The sequence below is a fragment of the Heteronotia binoei genome, chromosome 21, assembly GCF_032191835.1.
Source record: "Heteronotia binoei isolate CCM8104 ecotype False Entrance Well chromosome 21, APGP_CSIRO_Hbin_v1, whole genome shotgun sequence".
Lineage (NCBI taxonomy): Eukaryota > Metazoa > Chordata > Lepidosauria > Squamata > Gekkonidae > Heteronotia > Heteronotia binoei.
The window spans coordinates 52,622,192-52,640,590 of NC_083243.1; the positions used below are offsets into that span (position 1 = coordinate 52,622,192).

The window sequence follows — 18,399 nt, forward strand, 5'->3', positions numbered from 1 at the left end:
TAAGGTAGTCAGTGCAGAAGGAATGAAGGTGACATGGTATAGTCTTATCTTGTCAGATCTTAGACGCTAAAGCAGAGTTAATACTTGAATGAAAGCCCACCTAAGAAAGACTCTGCAGAGGAAGGCAATGGCAAACCACCTGTGCTTCCCACTGCCTTGAAAGCCCCTTGCTGTGGTCAACATAAGTTGGTTGTAACTTGATGGCATCTTTGTAATTGCACGCATCTCAGTGTAGCTGGAGAATATAGCCACCAGGAAGGGGCGCAGGAATTAAGTGGTTTCTTGAGCCTGCACCCACACAGTTTTCATTATTTCAAGATCCTCTTACATAATGCAAGACAACCACTTACATAAAGGAAAGAAACCAAGGGATGGATGAGCTAATCAGGCTTATCTTTCTGAATGCTGGAAATCTTTTCATGCTTTCTAAAGGGAAACGTCACATCTATTGATGTATATAAATGTGCAACAATTTTGTAAGAAGACTTATAACCATTTAGGCATTTGGAAGATAATACAGCTGGGGAGTTTGTAGGCACTCTGTAAGTATTTGTTTAATACTTATAGTTACTGTTATAGTGAGATCCTTTGCGGGGAGACTAAGAATGGGAAGAGACTGCAACAGATACTTAATTCTGAACTTTCCACAGAATCCTACCTGCAAACACATGGCGGACATACAACCCTGTCTTGCTATGCTATGGAACCTCACTGGATGATTATGGGCAGTCTCTGGTAGCCTAAACTACCTCACAGGGTTGAATATAAATATGAAGATGAGGAAAATGATATTATAAATCATTTTGGGTCCCTATAGGGGAGAAAGATGGGGTATAAATGGAGTGTATGAATAATCATTCAACACTCTAGTCCAGGCGTGTCAAACATGCAGTTCGGGGCCAAATCAGGCCCCCGGAGGGCTCCTATCAGGCTACTGAGCAACTGGCTGTCATCTGCTTCCTTCTCTCTCTCTCTCTTGCTTCCTTCTGCATCACAGCTTACTTTGCAAGGCTTGCTCAGTTGCACAGGAGCTACAGAGCAAAACTTCTATTTTCTCCATTGGCTGAGGCACTTCCCTTGGAGAGGTAGGGGGGAGGAATAGCTTGGTTTTCTAGGCTCTCTCAATTGCACAGCAGAGCTACTGAGCAAAGCCTCTCTTCCTTCTGTTGGCTGAGGCTCCTCCTCTTCCTGGTCCCCTGGGGAAGGAAGGAAAGAGGCAGAGCTTCCTTTGCCCAGTTCCCTGGATCTCATGGAAGAAATACAAAGAAAGCATCTTTAAGACCAATGAGTGCTAACATTTTAAGCATGTTTTAAGTTTTTTAAAAATATATATTTGTGTTTGTCTGTGTTCTTTATAAAATTTATATCTCTGCTACCTAATCTTAAATGGGTACACACATGGCCCAGTCCAACATGGCTCGACCCAACCCGACATAGCCCAGCCCAACAAGGTCTCATTTAAGTCCGATCCAGCCCTCATAACAAATAAGTTCAACACCCCTGCTCTAGTCACTGCAGCAGACTGGCTTTCTTTGCAAGCTGCACAAGCAGTCATAACATGCTTCTGTTCCTTGCTTGCACATCCTGCCTACTCCTCTTGATAGGATTAAAGGTTTTGCACAATGAGCCATGGGAAAAGGGAGCCCTCTCTGGAAAAGTCAGCCAGAGACAGCACCACAGGAAAGCACTGCTGAACTGAAGACACATGCCCTATTCTCTAGATGCTGTCTCGGGGTGGGAGGGTGAGAAAGAAGAGCATGGTTCTATTCAGCTGCCAGAAAGGCTAATCTTCCTTCAGGCAATTCTAACACAACCTCTCACAAGCCAAGAAAGCCTACCTGGGGAATTCATACCTTACAAACTTTTTTTTTCATATGTCCTTAGTAACATTTTTCTCTACTCTGGAGATCTCTCTTTCTAAGGGGGTGGGGAGAAAGAGAGTGCTTCTTCCTCCAGTTAACATATCCTTGATTTCAGAGGCAGCAGTTGTTGAAAGGGAAAGAAGGAGACCTATTTGGTTCATGCTCTACTTGTTGGCTTCCTGGGGGTCTGCCCTGGCATCTGGTAAGCCACAGAAGAAAACAGGATGCAGGACTTAAATGGACCCTTGGTCTGATCAACAGGCTATTATAATCTTTCTGCCTTTTCTTCCAAAACTCCAAACTCACTCAATCTAAAGATATAGGCATCATCGTCTTTTTTAAAAACATTGATCTAAACATCTAAAGCCTGAAAGAATTCTGCTTAACTCAAAAGTTGTCAAGCTGTACTTGCCACAAAAGCAGACTTTAATCTCCAAGAATAGTGTCATCCACCCTTAGAAGGACATAACACTACTCAGGATTCTACTGTTCATTTCCCAGTTTCTCAGACCATTGAGCGAGCCTAAGAGCACTACTGAATCAGACCAGTGGTTCATCTAGTCCATTTTACACAGTGACCAACCAGTTGTCCTGTAGGGTCAACAAGCAGGACATAAGGGCCAAGGCTGTCCCCAATGCTGCCTCCTAGCACTGTTAGTCAGAGGTTTGCTACCTCTGAATATGGAAGTTCCCTTTAGTCACCATGACTCGTAGCTGTCTATGCTCATGGCCATCACTACAACCAGGCAGTGAATTCCATAGATCAGTTATACACTAAAGAATATTTCCTTTGGTGTCTCCTGAACCTGTTGCCCATTAACTTTATTAGGTGCCATTAAGTATCTAATACTATAGAATGACTATAATACCAGTTTGGTAAGGTGGGAACAGCTGCAGTGCTGGTTTAGCATTTAATGATGCATGACCTGCAAGCTTCTATAGAATCTAAGGATTATCACTTGTTATATTCTGTGAACAGACTTCCTTGATGCATCTTCCTCCACTTCCTCCCTTTTGGTTAGCACTTTTCCTCAAAGGAAATAAAATGGAAGAATGCAGCGTGCATTCCTCCATTTTATTCTCATGTTAATCCTCTGATGCAGGGGTAAGCTAAAGTGTGACTGATTTCCCCTGTCTAGAGCCCAAACCAGATGTGCTGGAGAGAGATCTGGAAATATGAAACCTCAATGGGGAAGGGGTGGCACATCTACTTGGCACACAGAAGGTTTCAGGTTCAATCTCGGGCACCTCCAGTTTTAAAAAGAATCAGGTAGTAGGTGATGTAAAAGCCCTTATCCTTGTTGTGACTCTGGACAGCTGCCACCACTTAGAGTAGACATTGAAAGACCAACAATCTGACTCACTGTAAGGCAGCTTCCTGTGTCCATGTGACTTCGGCAGTGATAGTTGCATTTCTTCACTTCCTCTGTCCTCTTGACTGTCTTACTCTGAACTCCTGCAGCAAACTGAGGATTCTTCCTCAGCCTTCTCTTCTGTCTGTCAACAGGAGCCTCTGCCTTTCCCCACCATGTAGATCATGAGATTGCTTATAGGTCTTGTGCATGCCATGAGGCCAAAAGCAAGACCTTCTGCAATTTCACTTCCCTTTATGATACATTCAAGTTCCTTATGCATCGCTCAGTGCCCTGCAGCTGTTCTCTCCCTTGCCAAACTGGCAACAGAGTCCTCCTCATCTCCTTGCATGACCATGAAAACCACAGCTATTTAGTCTCCTGTGTTGCCCTGTCCCAGCAGGGGGGAAATAAGCAATTTTATACGGCTGACTAATGACTGGAAGGCAGAGGCCAGCAAAGAAAAGACAGCAGAAAACTGAGACATGGCAAACATGAGGCTAGCAACTTGGAACAGAGATCATAGGTGGTAGTGAGACTCAGAGTCACCAGACATATTATAGTCAGAAGGATTATGCTGCATCCAGTATATTCCAGGCACTCAAAATATCAACAACACTGTAAAAATACCTAAAAACCCTAGGGAAAAAATACATCATCAACACTGTAACGACTCTGAAAAGGCCTGCTAGAATAGGTCTTGAGTTTTTTTTCTTGGCACATGCACTCCATGACACCCCAAGGCCTCCAAAAATGGACATCTTTCATCCTGAAGCTGTTTAATTTGCACTTGCAACTAGTACTACACAATCTGTTTCTGCAAGTGAACAAAATGGGATCCCCCCTCTCCCTGTGACTTGATGTCATCATCTTATAAAGAAGACTCACAAACACCCCAATCTTGCATTACAAGCATGCATCAGGTCTTTCCAGATATTTTACACTGCACATAAACACAAGTTGAAGGCAGCACTTGAGAACAAGGACACAGGATGATCTTATGGGACAACTACTCAAGCCCCCAGCCTTGCTTTGAGGACCAAAGCAGTTCTTTGATAGCAGTTTGCCCGGGTATGCTCTGAAACTAGACATGAATCCAGAGCCCAGGCTTTGCATACTGAAGATCCAAGGCTCAGTCCCCAGCATCTCCAGTTGAAATCATCAAGTAACAGGTGCCATGAAAGACCTCTGACAGTCTTGTGGCATCATACTGATACAGAAAAAGGTCTGACTCAGTATGTGTTCAGCAGACACAGAAAGAGATAAACATTCCTATCTCTGCCTGCCAGTCTTTCCTGCTAAGAGCCAAACTAGATGTTAATTTTTTCACAAGTTCACCACAGGGACATACAGCCATAGTGCAGCTGCAAACCCCCGCAGCAATTCATAAGTAAGAAGTACAGAGAGGCCCAATTCTGATTGCGAAAGCAGTGCAGGGTGGAGGGGCTCTTCTACACCCCCACACATCGTTTTCAGCCCTTTTTGGCTGGATAACAAGATCTGGCAAATACCTGAATTTTTTTCTCCATATTGCTATGCTCATGGGTCTGCCCCTTCTCCAAACCAAAGACAGAGAAGGGAGGAGGTTGTACAAAGGACTTACTTGTATGTTTTTGTTCTATCCAGCCAGATGCCTGAAATTAAAGCTCCAACCATGCCAGCTAGTACAAGTGTCAGACCAATTCTGCCAGCATTCAAGTCTTCTCCCTGAAGTAACACAAAGAAGGAGAGAGAGAATAGCTAATCTTCATCTGCAAGAGAACTGCCTCTTCAATGTAAGGGTGGGCAGGTGCAATTTCTAATAATGGACAGCTCTCATAATGGAAGGGAGCAAAAAATGGGGTCCCACTGGGATCAGTGTTGTTTGTTCATAAACAATTTGGAATTGGGGTGAGCTGGGCAATCCTAATAGCCCAGACTTGTTGACCTCATCAGAGCTCAGAAGCAGGGTCATCACATGGACAGGAATCCACCAAGGAAAACTGGGGCCACTATGCAGAGACAGGCATCCACTGCTCATTGCTTTGAAACACTATGAGGTAAAACTTCATAGGGTTGCTATGGGTAAGTTGTATCTCAATGGCACACTTTACCTTACTGAAGTGGAAAGTTTGCAAATGATTCCAAATTATTTGTGATGATGAAAAAGTAGGTGGATTAGGAAGAGCTACAGGAGGATGTGTCTGAACCAGGTGAGTAGGCAACAACATGTCAAATAAAGTTCAAAGTGTACGGTGATAATGCACCATAGAACAAGCAATCCTAACTTTAAGTATACGCTGGTGAGGTCTGAGCTAGAGTGAAAGAGATCTTGGAGTTTTTAGTGGATCGATGAAAATGTCAATTTAGTATGCAGTAGCAGTGAAAAAGGCAAAGTCTGTGCTGGAGATTATTAGGAAAAGAACTGAAAAATAAAATAGCTTAGTGCCTCTACTCCTTGCATAGATTTATGCTGAGGCCTGAAGTGCTGTGTGCAGTCTGGGTTACTGTGTCTTAAAAAAGGTACTGCAGAGCTGCAAAAAATATATAAAAAGAGTTGATTAAGAGGTTGGAGCACTTCTCCTATGAGGAAAGACTGAAGAGCCTAGTACTGTTGAGTTCATAAGACAGACTGCTGGCGGGGGGACATAATAGAGCAGCTGTGTCAAACAGATGGCCCATGGGTCAGAACCGGCTCTTGCAGGGCTCCTGTGGAAGCCAATCCAGGGAGGGGCAGCAGTTCAAGCAGCCTCCCTTGCCTTCCCCAGGGGAAAGCCTTGGGAAAGCTGGGGGTGGGGTGCAGTTCAAACTGCCTCCTCTTGGCTTCCCCAGAAGCCCTGCAGCCGCATGGTTCCTGGGAAAACCAGGAACAGGCACAAACCCTCCCCAAACCTCAGCAACATTTTGTGAGACTGCACTCTTCATGAACGCTATTTTGCAAACCACAAACTGGCCCGATTTGTGCACAAACCATGGTTTGTGTTTTGGTTCATGCCTATCCCTAGATCCAACACTTTCACCTTTTTTTTTTTTAAAGTAATCAATTTATTGAAAAATTTGAAAGGGTGCAGATATAAACAAATACGTGCCACAATAAAGTTAACATTTTCTTACTAGTGTTTTTATTAGATTTGTTTTGTCATTTTGAAAAAAAAATCAATTACTTTTGAGAAAAATCAGACACATACCGTGGGAGAGGCACAAAGGTAGTTTTAAGGCTCAACTGTGCAAATGTTCTTAAATGCCCACCTTAATTCTTTCTTCTTTTCCCTGTTAGGAGTTGCCAGAACAATACATCGCAGAACTCTATCATTTTGCTAGGGTAAATATTTTTAAAGGCTTCACATCAGTGCCACAGAATGGAAAGTTAGCGCCAGACTTTGAACGGAGTGACTTACTGGATAATGCATCATCACCATGCGGTTTAACAGAGTTGAAAGAGCATAGAAGCAGCCTGCATTCAAGCCTGGAAGACAGAAAACAAGACAGCAGAATCTTAGCATCCTCTGAATTACAAGGCCAAAATGCCTTCCTAAATAGCCAGGCACTTCCAGCAAAGAAGTCTTATAGGTTTACCTAAACATCTGTTGCTCAGCTCTCGTCTGCCAGTAAGTTCAGAGCAGAACTGACATTTGAAACCTTCTCAAAGTTGGACAGTACCCTTTGACTAGTATTATTGTCTTACTTTGGTTTTGCTCCTCATCATTTTGATATAAGACTTCAGATGTTTTTCTACATATACACACAAGCCATTCCTCTTCCTGCAATTGTGTACTTGGTTTATTTAAGAGACAAACCTTAATAAACACTAAATGCAGACACAGAGTCAAGATGATGAGACACTGTATTTTTTTTTTTGCCCAGGACTAATTATCTGAAATCTTTGTAACTTGTCAAAAGCGGCAAAAAAAGTTTAAAGTTTTTTAAAAAGTAAAACATCTTGGAGGCAGAGTATGACACTAACTGTCCCACATCTTCATACAATTTCCTATAGAAGATGGCATAAATTAACTGGACACTCTCTAATGTTCCATGCACTAAAGCTATTCAATTTAATCCAGCACTTTTCTTGTAGATCAAATATCTCCCTTTTATATACTATGTTGATAAGTAGGAGTTGAGATGTCAAAGACACCAGGTGACTAAGAGATGCCTCACCCAAGTCATCGTGTCAGGGTCAAAAACACTCACAGCTGCTGAGTTGTTCTTGACCCAGATTGCACTTGTAACATATTTCCCCCACCTACAGCCAACAAAGAATATTAGTTAAGCACAGAGATCACAGTAATCTAGGGCTGGCCAGTCTTCAAGTGGGGGTTGTCTCCTTCCGCAATCTGACTGGCAGAGGTTTTGCGACTGCCCACCCCCACCTTCACCCCCGCCCCCACCTTTCTTGGAGAAACACTTTTAAAGAGAGGAGGGATGGACTGCAATGCAGATCATCTTTCTGAAGGGTCAGTGGAGGCACAAACATTTCAACACTGTCCATGTGCCTCCATAAAAGATCATGACAACAGGGAGGCTGTTTTCAAGGGGTCCAAATTTTTGTGAAAAGAGGTTATTTGGGGCTCTGCATTAGCAAGAAAGGTCTCTCTCTATGAAAACTGAGGGCAGAAGGAAAGAGAGAGGGATATCAGGTGGAGGGGAGAGAAGGCAAGAGAGAGAAAGAGAGAGACCAGAACACTGACACTAAATTTAATCCAAAGTTATTTGCATCACAGTTAGTCTTTTAAGATTTCAGCTGTATTTATATGAAGCCAAGAATCATTTCAATTATTTCTCTGATTAGAAGGATGGGACTTGAATATTCCCAAATCATCACCCACATTTCTAAAGATCAAACCAGACATGGCACAGAAGGTCTGTCATCAGAATCTTTCTCTCTCTCACTCACACAAACACACACACAGAGTCAGGGTTCCTTAAAACTACAAACAGTGGTAGAGAGGCTTGAATCAAGCCTGCGCATATCAGTAGAAGTGCTTTAACCCTTTCCACTACATCTTACCCTGGGGATGTATCCAACCAGCTTTCCACTCAATCTCGCCCAAATTCCTCCCTATTACAGCCCATCTCCCATGACTTTTGTCCATGCAGGTTCTAAACAGGGGAAAGTGAGGTTAACTCCTCTCTCTGTGTCACCTCTTCCAATTTGATGCAGCCCTGTTAGGTTGCTCTGATGTTTCAAAAAATCCAGTCAAGGATGTATCTGAATTTTCGTTAGTCTGGCCCCAAGGCAGTATGGCTACAGCTGTAATGATTCCTCTAGTGTTGCCTATTGCTAAATTTCAGTTTCCCAGGATAAGGAAAAAGAAATGGCATGAAAACTGCAAACAGTTGGATGACCTGCAGTTGCAATTAATATACCTCCCTCCCCTTCACATTATTTTTGCAGATACCCTTGCCTCCTATCTCCATCCCTATTTTTTGTTAAGGTTAGAACTTGCTTTTCTCTTTTGCCTGTTACAGAGGATCCAAACTAACAGTGACAGTCAACTTCACTGCTGTTCATCTGGGACAGCCAGAATAATACTGAATACTCTGATTAATTGGGGAGGAATCCAAAGTTGATGTGGGCTCACTCTTCCACAAAAGTGTGTAATGCTCTCTCTGCCTTAGCAGCTTATATAACATGGTGTCACAAGTCGCAGAGTCGAGAGCAAGAAATTATAATAATAGCACAGGACAAATTTTAAGAACAAGGCAAGTAGCCCCCTAAGGAAGCGCAAGTGTGCCTAACCCAGAGACATTACAAACAAAGGAGACAGCTATGCAGAAAGACACAAACAGTGAAGCCCCAAAGGCACACAACCGATGATGCTGCAATGACTTGTACACCAAAGACTTTTACAAAACCTTGATAACTCATTCATGCTGACCTATTGAAAACACTTGGAACAATTCATACAGGGCTCTCTCTTCATCTCACACAAACCCTTAAAGGTACATGAACAATGAATTCTGGAAATTATTTCTACTGGCTCCGTAGAGTTCCCAGTGGATGATTCAGAGTCCAAAAAAGATCCAAAGTCCCGTTTAATGGAGGTCTTACACATTAGAGATGCCAGCGGTCCGTGCTGAGCTCAAATCGAGCGGTGTGTAAATATTGATGGCAATATTAGTCCCTTGGAACAGGTAGCTTGGAGCATGTATGTGCCTGAGGAAGCAATTCCAGGAAATGCGGTTTTACAGGTGTACTGTCGCGCAAGACCTCCATTAAACGGGACTTTGAATCTTTTTTGCAGCATCATCGGTTGTGTGCCTTTCTGGGCTTCACTGTTTCTTCAATAAACAATTTTTATTAGTAACATATGGTAGCAAAACTATCTCTACAACTTATAAAAACTTAAAATGAAAGAAAAAAGACTCTCCGCCCCATATCTTACTTTTTCCCCTCCCCTCCCCCCGTTACTTGACCTCCGCCAGTGTTATTTACTTAAAGAAAACAAATATTAAAGGTACACTTAACTATTAAAGAAAAAAAACCCCAACAGTTATCTTCTCATTTAAAAAAACCTTAATCATTATCAAAGATTGTCCAATGTCCTTTTATTTTCCACTCTTTTTCTACGTATCTTCTGAATTTCTTCCACTCTAACTTAAAAAGTTCCAAATCATAGTCTCTTAATTTTCTTGTTAATTTGTCAATTTCACTCCATGACATAACTTTTGTAATCCAATCCCATTTCTCTGGTATTTTGTCTTGCTTCCACAGCTGTGCATATGATGTCCTAGCAGCTGAGAGCAAGTACCATATTAAAGTTCTGTCTTCTTTTGGAAATTTTTCCATTTGTAATCCCAGCAGAAAAGTCTCTGCCACTTTATTGAATTCATATCCCAAAATCTTAGAAATCTCTTGCTGAATCATTTGCCAAAACATTTTAGCCCTTTCACAAGTCCACCACATATGGTAGAAAGAACCTTCATGCTTTTTACATTTCCAGGGCTTCACTGTTTGTAACCCAGAGACATGACAGCAAGCTCCTAACATTTGTGTTTTCTCCAGCAGGAAAGACTATTACATCCTCTTAAAACAATCAGCAAGTCAGTGATCAAGGGAATGATAAGATGAGCAGGAAGCTGACAGAACACATTCCAGCAGACCTGTGCAGAACATAAACAGAACAGTGTACCTTGCCCTTTACAACATATTCTTTTAGCAGACCTCCATTCTCACAGGAAAGGAGAGGCACTGAAGAACACTCCTGATGTCAAATCTTGGGCAAGAAACTGGAATGGTCAGATGTCTTCTGCTCCTGTCCCTTGGATGTGGCATTCCTGTATATCTGCATCTCACCTGCACCCCAATCATAAGTGCCTATAAACTTGCAGCTGACTTATGGGTACCCCATAGGGTTTACAGGGAAAGAGACTAACAGATGTGGTTCGCCATTACCTTCCTCTGCATAGTGACCCTGGAATTCTACTGGTGATCCACAGCCCAAAAGATAACTGCTTAGCCTCAACCAGAGCTAGAGCCTTCTCAGCTCTGGAGCTGGCTTAGTGGAACACTTTCCCAAGTGAGATCCCGGCCCGGCAGGACCTGATGCAGTTCCACAGGATCTGCAAAACAGAGATGTTTCACCAGACCTATGGTTGAGGCAGCTATATTGGCCTCCCCTACCTGCCTTGCTTTGTTGCTCTACTTGGCAGCTCCTCCACTACAGTGTTATCACAACATCCATGGACACACACTTGAAGCACAATCCTCTTTGAGAAAATGATGCATCTAGTTGTGCAACTATACGCAGCCATCTGATTAACTAGATATATATTGTGGTTATTTATCATTGTTTTAATTTGATTTTAATGTTTAATTTATTATTGTTATAATATTGTTGTTGGTACCTGATGTTACCTGCTATGCAGGGAAAGGAGGGCTATGTCTAAAATAATAAATACCTAGCCTTATAAAATCTCATTAATCTCATAAAATCTACAACACTACATGCCCGCAAACCTCTTAGAAGAGTTTTATCATTTTAAAAAATGTACCTCCTTCCTTTTTCATAGACTGACATGAAATCAGTCAGACAAGAAATGGTTGGTTGTTTTGAATTACTTGGCAATCTGCAGCCCCTATATCTGTGTCACAAAATGGGAAGTCAAGGGGAAAGAGATTACAAGGAGACTTTTTCAAGTACGGGAATTAGAAAAGACTAAACATGTTCTGATACAATCAGCTGGTGTTTAATCAAATGCCTCAGAATAAATGAGATATGCTCTCAGGACGGTCCATTTTCATTCCCTGGGGACTGCTTACTTTACTTAGTAACCAACCCCTGCACCTTTCTTCCAAATCCTATTCCACCAAATTACAGGGCAAAAAGAAAGGTTTCTCTCTGACAGTTGTGCTTCTCCATTTTCTCAAAAGAATTCAGAAGTAGAACAATACTAGGGCTGTCTCTAGCAACTAATTGTGATGCTCAAAGCAGCAGAAAAGGCTGAATATATAAAGGAAAAGACTCCACAGTACCAAATCTGAAAGGACAAAGAAATACTAGAACACCATGCAAAACAAGCTTTACCTCAAGAAGACTACTAGATTGTACACAGGAAAATAGCCGTAAGGAATCACTACATCTCCACCCAGCTTAAGTGCTTCACCAGAAGTAGAGTCTTATCTCAAAAATAATATGAAGGGTTTCTTTAGAAAACTGTTTACTGCTATTTCTCAAATATAATTATTACTACAGCTGGATAGAACCCCCAAGAAACAAAAAGCATATCAAACATTTCCTCTCCTGGTTGGTAGGTAGGTAAAATGAGAAGAGAGAACTAAAATAAAAAAACAAATTCTACTGGGTAAAACTCCCCCCCCCCCCAATGGTGACCCCAGACTGCAGAATTCTCTAGCCCATTACATTTGCCTTTCTCCCTTGCTTTTGTCCTTCCAGAAGTTGGTCAAGACTTTTATTCTATGGAGCATTTGATGAGTATATTTCTTGATAATTTTTTTTTGTTAAATATATTCCGTTGATGCTGAAAAACTGGTGATGTTCAGGTTTATTCTGATTTCTCAATTGGCTGCTGATTGACTTCCCCCCCCCCATTACAATGTTCAGATTTTTATATATTAATTTTACTGTTTTAGGTTTTATCTGTTTTTATCATATTGCTGTGAACCACTCTTTCTCGTTTAACAAAGAGGGAATCAGGCTGCAAAGACTCAAGGAATGCAGTGAGTCTTCAGTTGCTGCCTAAAAACACCAAGCCACACCAATGATTCTTGGCACAGCATTCCAGAAACATGACAGCTGTCTAATAGGTCATTCAGAAACATTTCCTACCCATCCACTTCCAGCCAAGTGGACAAAAAGGATAGTAGTCTAACACCAAAGATGAAATTTGGGGCTTAGGAAGTTAAAATATAGCAGTAGCACTGAAAATCCACAAAAAAGACAGAAGTGTCATAATGGAAGAAAAAGAGAATATGAACATTTATAAGTAAAACTAAGTTGTTTAAGAAGCTTCGAAGTGGCAATAATAATAGAGAGATGAGACAATAAAAGAACAAGTGGGCAGTGGAATTCAAAACATTGTTGTGATCCTCTTCAGTGTATATAGTCCATGTGCCACTATTATCTGATATAGAGCAGGCAGCACAAAAGGTAATGTTTTCTCTGTAATGGTTTTCAATTTTAGAACACACTCCATGACATTATTTTGCAGGTCCCAATCTGTGAGATTCTCAAATGCTGTTTTTTTTCATTGTAAGAAAATCTGGAAGAAGCTGGCAATCTGTCTTTTTATACCAGCATATGAATTATAGACAGCTACTGCTTTTATTTTGTATTACTGCCTTATCATTTTTAACATGCAACAGTTTTATAACACAATTTAATGCTATGCTGTTAAGCTTTTTCATGTGTTTCTTTTATTGCTTCTGCTTTTTTAACTTCTTGGATTTTGAATATCAATGTTTTACAATTAGCTAGATGTTGTTTTTAGTAAGTTTTTGTAAGCCACCACACTACCTTCAAGCTGACAGTGCAGCCTAGAAACAAACTAGCTGACTAAATAATAGGGTTGCCAGGGCCAACTCAGAAAATGCCTAGGGACTTTGGGGGTGGAGCCAAGAGACTTTGGGGCTACAGCCAGGACCAAGATTGTGACAAGCATGATTGAATTACAAAGGGAGTTCTAGCCATTCACATTTAAGGGACTATATTCCTTTTAAATCCTTCCACTGGAAATAATGGAAGATGGGGCACCTTCTTTTGGGGCTCACAGAATTGGACCCTCTGGTCCAATCTTTTTGAAACGTGGGTTTTTTTCTGAGGAAAAGCACCAGATGCTATGCTGAAAAGCTTGTGCCTCTACTTCAAAAAAACAGCCCCACCCAGAGCCCCAGATACCCACAGATCAATTCTCCATTACACCCTATGGGGGTATAATGGAGTGCCCAGCAGACATTTCTTTTCCACCCCTGCTTTCTGATAATACTGAAGTGGGGGGAAGGCCTCCAAACCAGTGAATCCCCTGCCTTCAGCTGGGGATTGGCAACCCTACATAAATAAAGACACAAGGCGGCATTGCAGGCAACAAATAGGAAAACCAAGAACAGCACTGCAGTAATCATGCTCAGAAAAAATAATTAAGTGGATCAGTACTTTGTGTGCATCCTCAGAAAGAAAGGAATGTTTGAAATATTACCAGTTTGAATTGGCAAACTGCATGGCTACAGCCTGAATGAAAGGACAAAAAGGAAGAGCAGAATCAAACACATCCCCCAACTGGGGCAGGGAAAAGAGATGAAAAAGAAAGAACACTATCTGAAGAAGACAAAAAGGGGATGCACTAAATGATGACTGATGACTGACTGTAATGCTGGTAATGAATCTCTTCAAGTGCAATATAGTGGTAAGAGTTAGGCTTGCCAATCTCCAGGTCTCCTCCCCACTACCAGTCAGCTAGCCAGTGGGGGAAAGCCCAGCCCCAACAGCCATTTTGTGTCTTAGATCTCAGGCAGGTTCAGAAGCTTGCAATTGCTTCTGTTTTGGAAGGTTTGTGTGTAGCTTTAAATCTCAGCAAGACTGGTGTTGCTGGGGGGAGTGAGCAGGAAGACACATGTGTGTGTGCGAGAGAGAGAGGAAGCTGTTTGTGTAGTAAAAGGGATAATAAAGAGTTAGCCAGACCTGAGTATGGGATAGAGGAAAACTCCAGCCCCTAGACCTCTGTCTCCATAAACTGGTTGAAATACAGCAGACTGTTACATTCAGCAACTCCAGTGAGTAAATCTATCTATACCATTGCTCCAGGGAGATCACAAAAGTGTGAGCATGCAAATTTTGACTGCTCTGAGTGTGTGTGTGAGAGAGAGACAAACAGAGAGGGGGGGAGGGGTTCACTTTCATTTTAGTGGAAATGCAGCTGCTGTGGAACCATTTGAATGCAAAAAAAAGGAGGAGATGAAGACTGTATTTAGGGGAACTGCCGTGCTCTATTTTTATGTATTTATTTTTAGGGAATGGCAAGGTCTCCTGGCTACACCCTCGAAGTCCCCAGCAATGTTTCCTCTAAGCTGCAGAGTCTTGCGAGCAAAAATTCTACTTTGTGAGCTACTGGCATTAAAGTTGTGAGCTACTGGCACTAAAGTTATGAGCTACTGCATAAATTATTGTGATCTGGGATCATTCTTCCTGAGCGAAGACAAAAATGTGTGAAATGGAGGCTAAAAATCTGTGAGCTAGCTCATGCTAACTCAGCTTAGAGGGACTCCCCAGATATTTCCTGAGCTGGACCTGGCGACCCTAGAGAGTGTCAGGCTAGGATCTGAGACACCAGGTTCAAATCCCTGCTCTGCCATGGAAACTTACTAGATGACCCTGGGCCCACACACACTCATCTTAGCCTACTGGCATGACCATCACTCCCTTGCTAGATGACCCTGGACTCTCACACACTCAACCTACCCCACTTCACAGAGTTGTTGTGAGGATAAAATGGAGGTGAGGAGAACAATGTCAGTCACTTTTGGTCCCCACTGGAGAGAAAGGAAGGGTGTTAATGAAATCAACAATTAAAAACAACAACCTTAATGCAAATTAGGTTGTTGGGGTTTTTTTAAACAACATCTAATTATATATATATATATAAAAAGTTTGGTCAGAATGCCTGGGTTTTTATTCAGGAATGTGTTATTTTATTTTTATCTTTTAAAAGTAGCCTTGAGAGCCTTAAGACGCTAAGGCAGTCAAAATGTGCTTTATAAATAAAATGAATAAATTAAGGAAGAACAGTCATTCTGAATTCTCTTTCTGAAAAGAGAAGGAAGCCTCACCATAACTGGCTACCAAAAGCACAAAGTTGACATTGCGAAACAGACGCCCAATAGATCGCAGATAAGCATTGTCTTCAGATTCTGCTGTGTGGATCAAGGCCTGGGCCCGACTTGGAGGATACTGTGGCTTTTCCCGAAACACTGAAATCAAGCACAGAAGCAGAAGTCAGTAACACAGCAATAAATCTTGTATCTGGCAATCATGGCAACACAAGCATAAAATCCTGTGGAATAAATCTTCATTTGCACTCATATTGTAAAAGTTCATAGTGCGAGTCTTTTCATCCACGCACATGGGTGCTGGTTGCATAAGTAGGGTTGCCAAGTCCCCAGCATCCTGTGGCGGGGGACTTTCGCACACGTGCAACACGATGACGTCACCCGGAAATTACATCATCGCATAGAGTTTTCCCTCCCAAATGGCTAGAGCATCCGGGAAAACCATAGAGTTTTCCTGGAAATGCCTAGAGCAGCTGCTGCGCAGCATCACAGGCGCAACGACATCACTTCCGGGTGATGTCAACATGCCAGCGACGTAGGGGGAGGTTCCCCCCACTGGCCCAATGCGGGTCGGTGGGTTGGGAACCTCCCGGACGGGGGAATCCCTGCCCGGACTGGGGGCTTGACAGCCCTATGCATAAGAGAATCTCTGGAATATAAAAGTGTATAAAAAGAGAGAACACTAGTTGTCAGCTAAGTATTTCAAACTCAGGGAGGAACTCATTCCCCTGTGATTCAACTGCCTAGTCAATTCATCTGCTTTGAGATCCTTATGGACCACAGAGGATCCTGAACTTGGGGGATGCTTCAAGTCACTCAAAGGCACTGGCCAAACCTGTGAGGCCTAAAGTAGCCAATCACCAGGTGAGGCCTGGAGTTCTCCCAGGATTACACCTGATCTCTCAACCACACAGTTCTCCTAGAGAAAATGGCAGTTTCAGGGGACATATTCTATGGTGCTGCTTTACCTCTAAGCTCCTTCCTTCCCGTAGACTCCTCCCTTCCCAGACACTGTCCCCAAATAGCCCAAACCAGAGTTGGCAAATGTAAGCCCAACAGCTCTTTTCCATTTAAAAAAAAAGCATTCCCTAGAATATGTTTGGCACCCCTGAGCATCCATTCACCATCCAGGATGACTCCCTTGAAACAACCACAGGCTTGGTTCAAAAGCGGCATGAAATCATGGTTTCAGTCACTGTCATCTGAATGGTGAAGAAAAGTTGTCCATCTGTTGTTTTGTTGTTGTTTTTAATGATAGGTTTCAAAGCAGTGAAGATTTTATTAAAAGCTCAATGCAAAAACAACACAGTTGAAATGAAAGAATAACAGAAAGAGGTTTTTCCTGAAAGGAGATTTTTGAAGAAGGGAGGCAAACTACTGAGCAAGATACTTTAGCCTAGGGCTGCCAGTCTCCAGGTGGGGCCCAAACAGCTTGACTTTGCAAGAAGGGAGTTCAGACAGCTAGAAACGCAGGGTGGAAGCACTGGCGTCCATAACTTATACTGGACTTTTCCTGGTGTATGATTACTCTGTTTCCAAAGTGAAGCAAAGTGGGGTGCCAATGATTGGGGCACAGAAGGCAGATGTTGTCTAATCTTTAAATTCACAAAGGTAATGCAACTGTATTCGTGAGAACTTCTCATGTGACTGCAGCCTAGTTGCACACAATTTTTAAGACAGCCTAACAATACTAATTTGGGTTTCTTAATATTCCATATTTTGTCATTTCTATGATGATAGTTGAGACATGTTCCCAGAAGGGCATTATTACTTTTAGATTCTGATAGCACCAGCATTTTGCTGTAGCTAATCCATAATATTTTTATACTTAAAGGTGTTAAACACCAATGCAACTGTAATTTGTAAAAACTTTCTTTAACATACACATTAATCATATCCTTGTTAATGCTGCTCCAGATCCATTCACACTAAGCAAGTAGGATGGTAGAAGAAAGGGCCATCAAGTTGCAGCGCACTTATGGCAACCCACAGGGCTTCCAAGGCAAGAGACTAACAGAGGTTTGCTGTTGCCTGCCTCTGCATAGCAACTCTGGACTTCCTTGGTGGTCTCCCATCCAAATACTAACCAGGGTCAACCCTGCTTAGCTTCCAAGTTCTGACAAGATTTAGCTAGCCTGGGCCATCCAGGCAATGTTGCCTAATGTAACTGGCTCTCCTTTATCTTTTCCACATCTGGTGTTATGCTCCTGACCCTTACTTTGTAAATTATTTAAGAATCCATATAATTCCCCTATATATTTACACACATTCCTCTCTTATCAGCAATTCAAATTCCATCTTATTCTGACTCACTAAATTTCTATTTTATATTTCTTGAGCAATGGCTTTAAGTTGTAAGAAATAATGGACAGTGTCCAACCATTTTCCCTACTGTTTCTTCAAATGAAGGGATCTGATTGTTTTCAAACCAGTGCTAAATCTTTCGTAGCTTTTTTGATACTGAAGTGCGGGGTCACCTGACATTTCTAGCATCAAAAACTCTTGAATAAAGTATTGGTGCCAATGATGACAATCCTGGGTTTAGGATTTCTTTAATTTTTCCCCACCTTTCTAAGGTAACCTGAACAGACACAGAAGCCTTTTTCAACTTTCCTCACCTCTTACCATGATACTATATGATGTCACTAAGATTAACATCCATCTCTTCTACTGATTTCAAAACTTAATGCCATTTATACATATTGCTAATTTCACGCTGAGTAATGTTCAAGCACTGTAATTTTTTTTACTCACCAAGGATAACCAAGACGAAGAGTAATGATGCCACAGCCGCAGTCATAAAGAACATTATGCTTATGTGGTAGGATAGCTTCTCCTTATCCCGCACATTGGGAACCAAAACTGGAGGGAGGAGGAACCCCACAGCAATGCCAAGCTAAACACAGAAAACAACATTAGATGG

General features: G+C 42.0%; 1 protein-coding gene across 1 annotated transcript in view; it reads right to left on the minus strand.

The window, feature by feature from the left end:
• Positions 1-18,399, minus strand: part of FLVCR2 (FLVCR choline and putative heme transporter 2) — a 50,068-nt gene that overhangs the window by 16,390 nt on the left and 15,279 nt on the right. The window contains exons 2-5 of the mRNA XM_060262961.1: positions 18,231-18,372; positions 15,477-15,617; positions 6,592-6,659; positions 4,818-4,921 (exon numbers count right to left, since the gene is read on the minus strand). Coding sequence (XP_060118944.1) covers positions 4,818-4,921; positions 6,592-6,659; positions 15,477-15,617; positions 18,231-18,372 — 455 coding nt within the window. The remainder of the gene's footprint in view (positions 1-4,817; positions 4,922-6,591; positions 6,660-15,476; positions 15,618-18,230; positions 18,373-18,399) is intronic.